At 42.1% G+C, this 14,006-nt stretch overlaps 1 protein-coding gene and 1 long non-coding RNA gene across 3 annotated transcripts in view; one reads left to right on the plus strand and one right to left on the minus strand.

Annotated features, from left to right (window-relative positions):
- The first annotated feature begins 490 nt into the window (after positions 1-490).
- On the plus strand, positions 491-7,431 carry LOC119212721 (uncharacterized). Its single transcript, XR_005119840.2, has 3 exons — positions 491-617; positions 6,755-6,832; positions 7,076-7,431. It is a non-coding gene; the product is annotated as an uncharacterized LOC119212721 (long non-coding RNA).
- A 138-nt stretch (positions 7,432-7,569) lies between these two features.
- rab3gap1 (RAB3 GTPase activating protein subunit 1) overlaps positions 7,570-14,006 on the minus strand; it is a 30,817-nt gene continuing 24,380 nt past the window's right edge. Inside the window, exons 21-25 of one of the 2 annotated variants that reach the window (XM_037463418.2) lie at positions 13,717-13,820; positions 12,938-13,053; positions 12,676-12,778; positions 10,549-10,572; positions 7,570-8,896 (exon numbers count right to left, since the gene is read on the minus strand). In XM_037463418.2, the coding sequence (XP_037319315.2) occupies positions 8,663-8,896; positions 10,549-10,572; positions 12,676-12,778; positions 12,938-13,053; positions 13,717-13,820 (581 nt within the window). In that variant the 3' untranslated portion in view covers positions 7,570-8,662. The remainder of the gene's footprint in view (positions 8,897-10,548; positions 10,573-12,675; positions 12,779-12,937; positions 13,054-13,716; positions 13,821-14,006) is intronic. The other variant, XM_037463419.2, reaches the window with a different exon arrangement.

The following is a 14,006-nucleotide window of genomic DNA, read 5'->3' on the forward strand; positions in this document are numbered from 1 at the left end:
AAATACAGAAAATAGACACTGAAAGATTGAATTAGCCAGGATGAAGCTATACAATAAGCTAAAAGAATGAAGATGAAACTTGATAACGACAGTGGCTATGAACACAAACAAAGAAGAGTGAGAGGCAGACTTCTTACATGTGCCAGGGTTCTGCTGTGCAGAGCGATGTTGGGTCTGTACTGGTGGAAGTCAGTCTGGATCACACACACTCTCTTCTCCATCCTCACAGCTCACAGCTGCCCATGCTATCTTCACCCAAGCAGGCACTGGAGAGGAAGTGAAGCATGTGTGTGGTCTCTTGAGGCTGTGGGAATGTATGTGTGAGCTAGAGAGGGTGTGTAAAAGTGTGTTATGGCTGCAACCTGACCCTGAGTTTGAGGGAGGGAGAAAGGTAGGTGACGAGCAAAAAGAAACAACCCCCCCCCCCCATTCCATTCACTTCTCCTGCCTAGAGCCATACCACCTTCTGCCAGCAGTATACACCCCTGGAAGACAGACTGCCAGTACCGAGCAGAAATATACTGCTCGAAAAATGAAATTAAAAAAATGAAAGAAACAATTTTTTTATCAGGATTCAGCTTGAATTCAAAAGGAATTTCTGATATTAAAATGGTCAGGTAAGTAACAGTTAATTAGTTTCAGCTGCTTTAGGAGCTTATAATACCATATTAGAGCTGCGCTCCATAGATGCTGGGTTACTTGTTGTTCTTAAATCTGGATTTGGTTATATCTGGACCCTGCATGGTCCTGCCTCCTGCCATGGTCCTGCTGCTGCTATTATTATTATATTAGTCAGATTACTATTACTATCAACATTAACCAACATTACCGACAACTTTGCTTACTTCCTGAAGTCTTTGTGCTTTCCCTCCTCAGATCACAGATTGCTGTGGATGGTGGTTACATGGGTTATATTTGATGTCTGATGGTGGTTTTATCTGATGGTGGTTATGTCTGATGGTGCTTCTATCTGATGGTGGTTCTGTCTTATGGTGGTTCTATCTGATGGTGGTTATGTTTGATCGTGGTTGTTTCTGCACTGGTTAGGCCTTAAACCATATTACAATCAACATTTGCATATTTTCTGTCATGTTAAAGCTTTTTTGTGTATTTGGAAAAGCATATTATTATTATACGCATTTAAAGAATTTTAGTCTTCTAGATCCACCTCTCATGAAGGCCCTGTTGAAGTTTTTTTCAGTTGTGGACCACTCCGAGGCAAGTTGCGTTAAAAGATCCAAAATAAAATTAATTAATTAATTAGTTATTTGAAACCAAAACAGAGCTTAAAATAGAGTGAATATTGAATGTCTTATGCTCCAAACAATGCCCCAAGTAATGAGTTCTTGGCACGTTGTGTTTTCAGCTGGTGTCATTGTCATGGGGACAAAAAAAATCAATGTATACATGTTTTCAGCTGGACTTATCAGCATGGATTTGATCACAATTTACCATCCTCAAAGTTTACTTTTAAGTAAAAGAGATGACTGCCACAGAACGCCATACTACAACCGATTCCTGCTGTATCAGGTCTGCCTCTTTCAAGCCAACTTTTCTGAACAACAAAGGATGCTCCAAGATACCTGGTTCTGAACCAGAATTGATTACACAGTACATCACTGCGGTCCGGAGTTAACTGTTCAAACTTGGTACTTTAGAAGTTATGGAGTGAGTAAAAAAACTCCTCTCTGTCTGTGCATGTGTGTTTGGACAGCAGGAAACACACATCACATCACAGCAGAGGGAACAAAGATATTTAAACACAAGACCAGAAGACTCCAGTAACTGCAGATAAATGTAATGGAATGTACTGGAATGCTGAAAGTGAAGGGTTGTCCCCCCATTTGACATCCAGACAACTGCTGAATAAAGCACCGAGATCCAACGCTCCAACAACAATTACTGTTCCCAGTAGCTTAGTGAAAACTAGCATGCTGTGAGTGTAGGCTTTTTTGTGGAATTATAGGCGTAATTTGACCTTTTACCCAGCTGAATACACAAACCAGTAAAGCAGAGCTTCTTTCAGAGAGTAAAATTCCGGATTACATAATTTGGTGAAAAATAATTTTCCATGAAGCAGCAGGATAACCACTGGCTTTTACCCATTGATTGCAGTAATCCAGAGTTTAATTATACAATTTGATTTGTTGCTGCCCTAAGAAGTCAGCATACAAAGGGTGCTTTGTTTGCTGATCTGGGATCGGTTCCCCCAGAGTGACAAGGGAATGGCAGATGTTGATCTGGGATCAGAGTTATGAGGGGGGGATCTCTGCTCCCTCTGTCTTGCTCCGGCTTGTTCTTGACAGCATATTCTTCCCTGCATGACACATGTTTATGGAATGTGATTAATTCAAAGTTGAAGGTTCAAGCAAAAAAATTACAACTTTGGCACAAAAAGATTGTTATAAGCTGTGAGTGTACAGCCAGGGACATTTTATACAAGTGCTGGTCTAATGAGTAATCACACAGGTTAAGCCAAGAGGAAAATCTCCGACAGGTTGAAATTATTGGTATTTTGAGATTTTGGGAAATGTCTTTATATGCTCTCTTGCTGAGGGTTAACTGAGCAGATCTACACTCACCGGCCACTTTATTAGGTACACCTGTCCAACTGCTCGTTAACACTTAATTTCTAAGCAGCCAATCACATGGCGGCAACTCAGTGCATTTAGGCATGTAGACATTGTCAAGACAATCTCCTGCAGTTCAAACCGAGCATCAGTATGGGGAAGAAAGGTGATTTGAGTGACTTTGAACGTGGCATGATTGTTGGTGCCAGAAGGGCTGGTCTGAGTATTTCAGAAACTGCAAATCTACTGGGATTTTCACGCACAACCATCTCTAGGGTTTACAGAGAATGGTCCGAAAAAGAAAAAACATCCAGTGAGCGGCAGTTCTGTGGGCGGAAATGCCTTGTTGATGCCAGAGGTCAGAGGAGAATGGCCAGACTGGTTCGAGCTGATAGAAGGGCAACAGTGACTCAAATAACCACCCGTTACAACCAAGGTGGGCATAAGAGCATCTCTGAACGCACAGTACGTCGAACTTTGAGGCAGATGGGCTACAGCAGCAGAAGACCACACCGGGTGCCACTCCTTTCAGCTAAGAACAGGAAACTGAGGCTACAATTTGCACAAGCTCATCGAAATTGGACAATAGAAGATTGGAAAAACGTTGCCTGGTCTGATGAGTCTCGATTTCTGCTGCGACATTCGGATGGTAGGGTCAGAATTTGGCGTCTACAACATGAAAGCATGGATCCATCCTGCCTTGTATCAACGGTTCAGGCTGGTGGTGGTGGTGTCATGGTGTGGGGAATATTTTCTTGGCACTCTTTGGGCCCCTTGGTACCAATTGAGCATCGTTGCAACGCCACAGCCTACCTGAGTATTGTTGCTGACCATGTCCATCCCTTTATGACCACAATGTACCCAACTTCTGATGGCTACTTTCAGCAGGATAAAGCGCCATGTCATAAAGCTGGAATCATCTCAGACTGGTTTCTTGAACATGACAATGAGTTCGCTGTACTCAAATGGCCTCCACAATCACCAGATCTCAATCCAATAGAGCATCTTTGGGATGTGGTGGAACGGGAGATTCGCATCATGGATGTGCAGCCGACAAATCTGCGGCAACTGTGTGATGCCATCATGTCAATATGGACCAAACTCCCTGAGGAATGCTTCCAGCACCTTGTTGAATCTATGCAACGAAGAATTGAGGCAGTTCTGAAGGCAAAAGGGGGTCCAACTCGTTACTAGCATGGGGTACCTAATAAAGTGGCCGGTGAGTGTACTTCAACGTCCATCTAAGGAACAGTATGTAACATTTAGGGGATCTATTGACAGAAATGGAATATATTATCCAGAAACACATTGAATAGTGTAAATGCAGTGAAACAAAATTGTTGTGTCTTCTTGGGGATTTTGCACCCTCATGTGTGTACAGTAGCCCACTATTAAAAGTTTTTCTTCTTAAGACAAAATTTGATCACCTGGGAGGCAGAATTCCACTGGATGGAACATGGAACACGGAACTTGCAACTCTTCCTGCTGTACATCTCTCTACATTTAGCCAGGACGTTTTCGAAATGACTGTCTTTTAGGGACACAGTGGTGGTCCTCTGCAGACTGTGCCGCGCAGGGTAGATGTTGAGAACTAAGTAGCCTAGCAGCAAGCTATACTAGAAGTGCATAAAGTGGTCTGTTTGCTACTCACCCTCATTCTGATGACACATGGAGGAATTCCTCTACACAACTGTCCGCTCTATGTCGCACCTCTGTTTGTTTTACTTTGACACAAATTAACTGAATTCAATTCAGTTCTTTTGTAGAGCCCAAAATTGCAAATTTGCCTCAGAGGGCTTTACTCTCTGTACACATGCAACATCCTCTGTCCCAAAACCCTCACATCTGCACAGGAAAAACTCCCCAAAAAATGAAAAACCCATGGGAAAAAAGAAAACCAGACTACAATGGATGTCATGTGTACAGAATGAACAATGTAAAAGATGACAGAAATGATTCAAATATTGTGTGACGCACACACGATATATGGTCACGTTTGTGTTTAATTTGTATTCATTTGGAATGAACATTTCTTCATTGTGTGTAGTGCTATCGATGCCCAGTAGGTGGCATTGCAGCGCTGTGGCTTCGGCTCAGGGTCCTAACCTTGTATTCGTTGCTTGAGGAGACGCTGACAGAAGAAGCCACACGTCTGCCGTGTCATTAATTTCTACTTTTCTCTGGTCGTCTCAGGCACAATCATCGGGCTCTCTCATCCGGAGACCTGTAACAATTGCAAGTAGTAAGCCAGCCAGTGCCACAAGTTCTCTCCGTTTCAGACTACCGTTACCATCACAGCCTCTCCTGTCAAAATGACTGCAGCTAGCGGTGGTTTTGTTTCCGGGGTCAACTTTGTTGACTTCCGGCCACAGTTAACAGCTTTAAAACATTTTATCCCATTAATCTCGGCCACATTAATCACATAGACATTTTCAATTGGTTTCTATTTAGAAATGTAATGCCTTTAAATGGTGACTTTGTTTTGGTAACTTGTTGCTACTCTGAAAACAATGTATATTGATATCTTATGCTATTCATACAGTACATGATGAATTCAATTGCATCTGATGTAACCCACATGCTTGGGGTCTTCTCTACCTTCTCGGGACTCTGATGTCTGGTGAGGAAAGCACTAGACACAGTGTTGGGGATTGTGGATTACAAGTGAAAACACTATATTGTCTCATAGCAATTGTGGCGATCGTAGAGAGATTTACATAAATCAAACCCAGACGACGATGTGAATTAAAGTTGTCAGGTCCTTGCAACCCCACCTCGGGAAATTCAACCCATGATTAAACTCACCGTAACAAGTTTAAGGCACTCAGTTCTCAAAATCAAAATAAACTCTGGTTAACTGAAGACTACAGAGGCGGCTCGTATAGCCACCTCACACCAGTCTGAAAGCCAGAGTGGGTGCAGACGGCACAATGGCGGTAGGAAGCCAACAAAGCTGCAACCGGCGGCAACAAAGACGCGGGTACAACGCCCTTGCAGAACAAGAGGACCCGTGAGATGGTCTGCACCTGAAGTGGACGTCAGACCGGAAACGCTGTCTTGACAAATCAAAGGGAGACCCTCCCTCCCGTGATTAGCTGACAGATGTCTTTGGTAGTAACAGGAGGCTCCATTAATAAGCCCCCTTCTGCTACACTATTGTTGTCCTTGTTGTACACCACAGAGGCTGCTGACTTTATTCCCTTATGGGGTAGTGCAAAGTAAACCGTAAAGATCAAGTAACCTTCGTTTAAATCTAATACATGCAGTGTTAAACATACATACAGTGGGTGAAATAACTATTGAACACGTCACCATTTTGCTCAGCAAATATATTTCCAAAGGAGCTATTGACATGACATTTTCACCAGATGTTGGTAACAACCCAAGTAATACATACATACAAAGAAACCAAAAGTAAGACGTTCAGAAATAGTTATGTGTAATAATGTGAAAATACAGGGAAAAAGTATTAAACACGCTTACTGATATTTTTTCAGTTATATTTTTTCAAAACTTACAAAATACTATACAAAAGGGTTAGTCTGGGTAAAGATTGGTCTGCTAACTACATCCTTTCAGGAGTCTCACATTTCCGGGTTAATAGCATAATACAGACACAGACACCTCATTTAAGATAAAGCTTGGACCAGCCCTTAGTTAAGCTGCTATAGGCCAAGACTGCCAGGGGACTTCTTAGGACACACCAAGCTCTTATTCTCTCTTTCCTTTTATAAGAATTCTCATCTTATTAATGCACATCACAAATTTTTGTTCACAGCTTTCCATGGAGCATGGTTATATCTGGACCCTGCCTCCTGCAAAGGCCATTTTAAATCACTTTTTGGCTTATTAGTGTACACATGATATCCATTGCATTCTGTCAATCCTGGAAGAGGATCTGCCGTCCTCACAAAGGTTTCTTCCTTCTTTTCATTTTTCATGTAGGGTCAATATTAGGGTTATTAGAAGGTTGCATGTGCACAGACCGTAAATCCCTTCAATTTGTAGTGATTGATGTGACTTGGGCTATAAAAAATAATATTATTCAATCTGTGGTGGCAGGGTGTGGTTAGCTCAGCTGCAGAGGGTGGAACGGGGGGAGTGGTTTAGGGAATGGTGCCGGCAGGTAGTTAACGGGCGCAGCTGAGAGGCATACTGACTGATTGTCTCCCCCTCATAAACAGTGAGGACTTGGAGCGAGGAAGGCTGGGGCGGCGAGGCCGAGGAGCGGACTGAACAAATGGACGAGCGACCCAGCAATGGTATAAAAACGCCAAATAAAGTCTGTTGCTACCCCGACCCGTGTGTTTTTAAAGAGAAGCCCGCTGAGATGAGCTTAATCTCGGCTACACAATCCTATCAACATTCCTTACCCAAAAACACATGCCATGTGGACTGGGAAAGTGAAACGCTATACTGAACCAAAGTCTGCCAACATGCATTTTATTTTTTGCATAACTAACATATTACCATTGATAACACCTTCTTACTCTTTACCTTTGCAGTGGGCTTCCAACATTGATACCATTAGGAAGGCCCAGCTGAGGTTGTACTTCCTGCACCAGCTGAGGAAGTTCTACTCCACCACCATCCAGCCTACTCTCTATTCTTCCTGTTTGATTTGCATCGGCCACTAAACAAGACCTGAACCGACTACAACGGATCATCAGGTCTGAAGAGGGAATCATTGGCTTCAGCCTGCCCTCCATCCTGGATCTGTACACCTTGTTGTTCATAAACATACTTTTTTTTTATTTTTTAAGAGAAGCAGCTTTGAAGATGCCTGACTAGACAAAAATACTTTTAGGAATGATTTAACTCTTTGTGCCACATCTTTAGGAATAAATCACCATTGGCTGTATTGTGTCACATCTGTATTTGTGTGAGAGTACGTGATGAACAAAACACACACCCAGTCAGAAAGAAATATAGTCCTCCAACTCTGGTAGCGGTGCAAAGGTGGTCTTAACTACTACTGTGTGGTTAGGATTCCTCAAAATCGACTTATTGACAGTGTTTATTTCTACATGAGAGCAACAACAGTACATGTAGTGTACAATAATTAAATAGACAGGTGTCTCACATCATTTGTTACAAAGTTACACCTACAAAGCAGAAAAAATATGTTATGTCTATATAGATATAAATATGTAATTGTGTGAACAAGCATTCCTGTAAAAACACTAGTTGAATTGTCAGCAACTACTTCAGCCTTAAAACCAGAGCTGAAAAGACATCTGTGGCTGTGCAACCAAGGGCAGAAGACTCCTTTACGTTACCATTAAGGTCACAGTAAAAAAAAGTATTGTAAATTGTTTCATAGAACACTAGTGTTGAATTGTAATTGTGTGTTTAACTAGCAGACTGACTGAAGAAATTGGAACATTTACAAAAAGTTTATGGGACATTCTTACAGCTCACAATTGTTTATTATTTATCTATGTATCCTACATGAAATCATTATTTCTGCTGCAAAGACAACAAACACTGATTAATGACAGTAGCTGTACTGAGATCAGCTGTCCGAGAGCTGCAGGCTACAGAAGGCTGGCCCAGGCATGTGGTATCTCTCTGGGGAGAAGACATCTGTTCAACTTGTATTGATCTATTACTGAATATACAACATATACCATCTCAGAACTTTCCAAAACCACACAACTTTGAGGTTTTGAAATGTGAAATTAACTACATGGGTGAGGACATAGTCTGACCAGTGTGAGGATGACGGGATGTTCATCCAACTGTTTCAGTCTATAATGTGGTAACACAGCATTTTAGGTGGTTTACAGGGAAATTTCCTACTTGCCTAAAAAGTGTGCTGCTTAGAACCGTTACCCTTTGCCATTAGTTTTGTTTTAGTAACCCCAATGCAATGCGATGCAATAAAGACCAAATAAAAGTGAGATAAATATGCCTTACTCATTTCAAGTAGCAATACTGTCCTATGTTTCAGGTTATTATATAGACAACATATGTCATGCATGAATAGAAGCATTTATACACACCGAGATAATCAGCAGAGGACTAACTACGAAAGGCCCCTGTGTCTCTGCGTGGTGGCAGATGAACTACCATGTAATGGCTGTCTTGTCTTAAAAGAAGGACGTGTCTAATGAGAAGGCCCCTGCCAGCCTGAACTCCTCCTTCATCAGCACGCAGAAAAGGCGCTGGGGCAGAGCTTTGGAGTACGGTGCCGGCCGAGGGACACATGTACGCAGCAGGATCTCCCGGCCCGCCGGAGAAGGGAAGTCAGGCACTTTATTGCTTCCCCCAGTCGGCTTCTTGTCACGGCACAAGTCATCATCCAGTGGTGCTAGAAGGGCAGCCTGAGGGTAGGAGAAGAGACCCGTTACTTGCTGGCAGTGACTGAAAGAAAGCTGATGAGGTGTGCATGTTAAAGTGCAGCCTGATTTACCGGTTAAAGGCCAAAATGTATTTAAGTGCAGTCAATGATAAATTTGGCGTGCGCATCGGAACTGCAAAACATTTAGATATTTTGGGCTGATATTTGTGTCTTGTCATACTCAAATTGTTAAGCATGTGTCTTATGTGGTGACAGTACAGATCTTGTGGAGTAAATTGGCTCCATAGCCCCCCCTGCCGGTTTTCAACAAAGCAGCCAAAGCGCCCTGTATGACATATTTGGAATCAAATGGAATACATGTATGTAACTGTAAGAAAAAATCATGGAACCATTCTCTAAAAACATGAAGTTTTGCTTTTTGTGTGAATATTCATTTGATTTTTTTTTTGTTTCTTTGACAGAGTTCGGCATTTTGACAAACACCTCCCTGGGACTTTGTCAGAGCCACTTCAAAATTTAACAGAACAATTCCAAGGCCTTGGTGATTAAAAGTTAGTAAAATATTCTTGTGTTTAAGGGACTAAATGCTTTCATGCACCGGTCACTGCTCCACAGCTCTGCAGGAAGCCAACCACCTACGTTGTCATACAGGGTTAAAGGCTGTGTGTTCAGTTTGCAGAATATATTTGCCAGACATCTACTCAAACAGAAAGGTGTGTAGTTCACATGGGAATTCAGCGCACTTCTGTGTGCAACAGAAGTTGTGTGATCAGCTGCTGTTCTCTCACAGAGCTGGTGGCTAAGTACAGACCTATCTCGAAGATCCTTGAGAAATCTGTCGCAAATCAATTATGTGGCTTTCTACAAAACAATGCTTTGTTCAAGGATTTCCAGCCAGGATTTCAAGTGCATCATAGCACAGAAACGGAACTGGTGAAAATTACGAATGATCTGGTCTCTTTTCTTGTCCTGCTGGAGCTCAATGCCGCAATTGACAACACCGATCACTGTATCCTGCTGCACAGACTAGAATTTGAATAGTATTTGGATCATTAACAATAAGGTTTCATATTCATGATTCTAAGAGGCAATGTGATTTCAGGAAATAATCAAAAGCACTACACAGACTGCAAACTTGAGCAAATAAATAGGCAGTGAACTCCTCGCGTGGACACAGTGGAATAGTCACGCAGAATACTCTGCACCGAGCTGCAGCCACTCAAGAATCACCTCTTTTCTGATGTTGGTCTTCTGAAGTCTCTAAGAAAACATTTCAGAAGACACTTCAGAAAATGTTTGGAGGCCCAACGAGTTTCTAAAAAGTTTTATTTTGGAGATCCATAAGGAAAGTCTCCCAGATCGATTCGACGATCAACAGGTTGTCGCCGACTGGTTTAAGAGATCTCAGGGAGACTTCCTGTATGGAAAATAGGTAAAGGCAACAGACTTGAGACAGGCTAAATCTATAAACACACACATATTTTGCAAAAGGTACATATGAAAATCTGTCAAGCAGCTCCAAACTGGTTCCTTGCAGAGGATATAATTCGCTTGAGTCCAATCATTTCTGCTCACTTAAACATTTCTGTGTGTGTGTGTGTTAGCGCTGTTGGAATGTTACTGAGGGGGGTCTCTACTGGCTATACTGGTTGGTAGAGCTATACTGGGAGTTACCTCGTCACTGGTGAAGTCAGCCAGCTTGACGTAAGCAGCAGGGGAAGAAACAACAAACAAATAAAGTCCAAAGAGGAAACAAACTAAAACGAAGAAGTATGTTGTGTGTGTTTTGCTTGGCTGCCCATTACCTCACAAGCATACTATTCACCCCCTTTGGACTTTTGATGTTTTTGTACTCTTACTTACTGGATTTAAAAAAAAAAAATGTTCTGTTTGATCAACACCACATGCATAGTACTTTAAATGTGCAAAATATATTTTATTCTCCCACAAACAATACAAAGTAAGAGTCATTACTTGGTGGAAGCGGGAAGTCTCAGTTCAGTCAGATTGGATGGAACAACAGTTTTCAAATTCTGCCATAGATTCTCAATTGGATTGAAGTCCGAGCTTTGACTGGGCCATTTAAAACATGAACATGCTTTGACCTGAACCCTTCCATCTCTGGCTGTATGTTGTCCTGCTGGAAGAGGAACTTCTGCCGCAGTCTCAAGTTTTCTGCAGACTGCATCATATTTTCTTCAAGGATTGCCCTGTATTTGGCTACTTCCATCTATCCATACTAGTTACTTCGTAGGTTTAATGAGGCACCACCACCATGCTCCCATGTTAGAATTGTGGACTCCGGGTGATGGCCAGTGTTGGGTTTCCTCCAGACAGCGTTTTGACTTCAGGTCAAAAGGTTCCATTTTTGACCTCATCTGACAAGAGCACTTTCTTCCAAGAGCTGCCTCTCCCACATGGGTTGTGTTAAACTGTCTTCTTATCACTCTTCCGTAAAGGACAGATATGTGGAGCACACGGCTAATGGTTGTCCTGTGGACAGATTTTGTTCCTCAGCAGCTCCTCCAGAGTCACCATCTGACTCCTGGTTGCTTCTCTGATTCATTCTCTCCTTGTCCAGATTGTCAGTTTGGGTGGACGGCCTTCTCTCAGTAGGTTTGCAGTTGTGCCATATTAGTTACATTTTTGGATGATGGATTTGGAGGTGTTCTGTGAAGTGTGGGATATTTTTTCTTCATACTAAGCTACAACTGTTTGGTGAGCTCCTTGGCCTGCACAATGGCTCTGTAACAAACTCTCAGGCTTTCATGGAGAACGTGTATTTATTCATACTCACTTGCAAATGTGACTTAATCACACTGGCCTTTGCATGAGAAAATAAAAATTAGAATTTCAAAAAAAATTAATTAAAAAAAATTCATCCTTTGATTTTATTTTGAAGGGACTTTAATGCAGCGGAGTGTCGTTTTTTTTGCGGCTCGTCTATCCATGTTTTCAGCAGCGTGTGCCAGGTTGGGTCAAACCATTCTTATATGGGGGAGACATTGTGTTTTTAGGATAATTAAACATCCTGAATATAAAATATAATATTCAGCTTAGGAACTTGATTTTGAATAAATTTGAGATGTTGAGAATGTTCCTCGATTTGGGTCGCGGCTTGTCATTAAGGGGTGATGGTGGGTCCCGGAGCCAGACCAGTTGAGAAACACTGTTCTACAGTATAAGGGGTTAATACATATGTACTCAACACTTTTTAGATTTTTATTTAGAAATAGTTTTGTAAACCTTACCCCAACCTCCAGATGGACTATTTTGTGTTGGTCCATTACTTAAAATCAAATCCCAATTAAATAAATTTGAATCTGACAAGATGGAGAAAAGTCCCAGGGGGGTGAATACCTATGCAAGGTGCAGGACATTGGTGCCGTAATGCAAGGACATGGACTTCAAGGACTTCAAGTGTGCAAAGAATAAGAACAAGGATCGATAACAGCTGCAGTGAGATCTATCTGAATAAATGGACTATATTTCCGGATCAAAAGCATTCCAGATCTGCCCTGCATCTAGAGGACTGTCAGGGACAGCAAAGCCTCAATGTGCTTTCAAAGTGGCCCTGCTAAAATAAAAAATATGAGGTTCTTGTATTACATCAATACATTAAAGAAGTGGTTTTCCCAACACTGACTGGCACTACAGTCGAAAACAGGTGATTTGGACCAATGCTACTTGCACAAGCTCTGTTTGCACAAATGAATGAATACCTGGCCTTGTCAGATCCTGAGAGAACCCGCCCCCCCCGGTGAGCGGTGCCCCAGGGGGCAGAGGAGTGGAGCTGCTTACCCTCTGAGCGTTGACAAACAGCCTGTGGATGATGCTGCCGGCCGGCCCCTGGCCAGCTCCGATCACCACCACCTCTGGTTCCTCCAGCAGCGAGCTCACAAACCTGGAGGAACACGTATCGGTTATATATAAACACTAACACCAGTAGAACAACAGCTGTTAAAACTTAACTTCTCATTCCTAACTTTTTATTGGCTATAGTTGAATGAAAAGGTGTCCCAAAAGCTCACCAAGCGGTTGATTAAGGGTCTCTAGAACTTACTTCTCTAGCTCTTCTGTGTCCTCCTCTTTCCCGTCCTCACAACTGGCAAACTTGGCCTTGAGGGAACGAGCTCTGGTGATGGCCGTCTCCATGAGCATCAGCTGATTGATGAAATCCTACATGAAGAGAAAGACACAGTCAGAACAGACAATGGAGGAAGTTCACATTAGATTCTACTTCATGGCATTGAGAAGTAGAATGTGTCAGTATTATTTTTTCTTACTTTAAAAGAGAACATTTAGGGGAAGCGGGTCTCTTTCAAGGAGAGCCTTTCTTGTTTCACAAAAGCTAGTAAGATTCTGTATTGGTAACAGGCTTCGTATTGATAGTTTTATTTAAACTTTTAAATGATCAACTGCGTTGCAACACTAATTTGCTATGTCTGCAGCCAACAAGTAGTGAAAGGTACCAAAACAACCCTCTTCATGAATCACCAGGCTGTATTTCTTTTTTCTAGTCTTCTGACCATTAAAAGCTCTTCAACACTACATGTCATCATCCGCCCACTGATGAGGAGCTACTGTGGGGAAGACCATGCAATGTACAACCTAGTGAAGAAAGAAAAACACATATTTGCTCTTTCACTAAACAAAACCAACACTCATTCATTGAATGTTCAGCTCAAGTGGCAGACTAGGAAGATAACTAGTGTGACCACGTGTTGAAGTGCCGTACCTTCTTTGGCATGTCGTATAAGAGTTATACGAGTATATGAAGATGGAGTGTTGCACTTCATTAGAGCACCATGAATGACTGAAGGCACACAGGAGCTCACTGACCTCTAGCTTCTTGTAGTCGTGATTGAGGGGGTGCAGCAGCTTGCTGGCTTGGCCCGTAGCTTGCTGAATGGTCTTTTTGACTGATGGAATGTCTTCTATAGACTCTGTGATCCAGAGGAGAGAAAAAAACCAAATGCACTACATTCAAACAATTGTTTAATACTAGTTAAATGCAATCTGTGCGCTAACCCCTACATCCTAATTTGTGCATAATGTCAGCTCTCTTTAATGACTTATTGAATGACGACATACCTTTGCTTTATACAGGTTTTCATGGTGAGCACCAAACA

Source organism: Pungitius pungitius, chromosome 21 (genome assembly GCF_949316345.1).
Source record: "Pungitius pungitius chromosome 21, fPunPun2.1, whole genome shotgun sequence".
Lineage (NCBI taxonomy): Eukaryota > Metazoa > Chordata > Actinopteri > Perciformes > Gasterosteidae > Pungitius > Pungitius pungitius.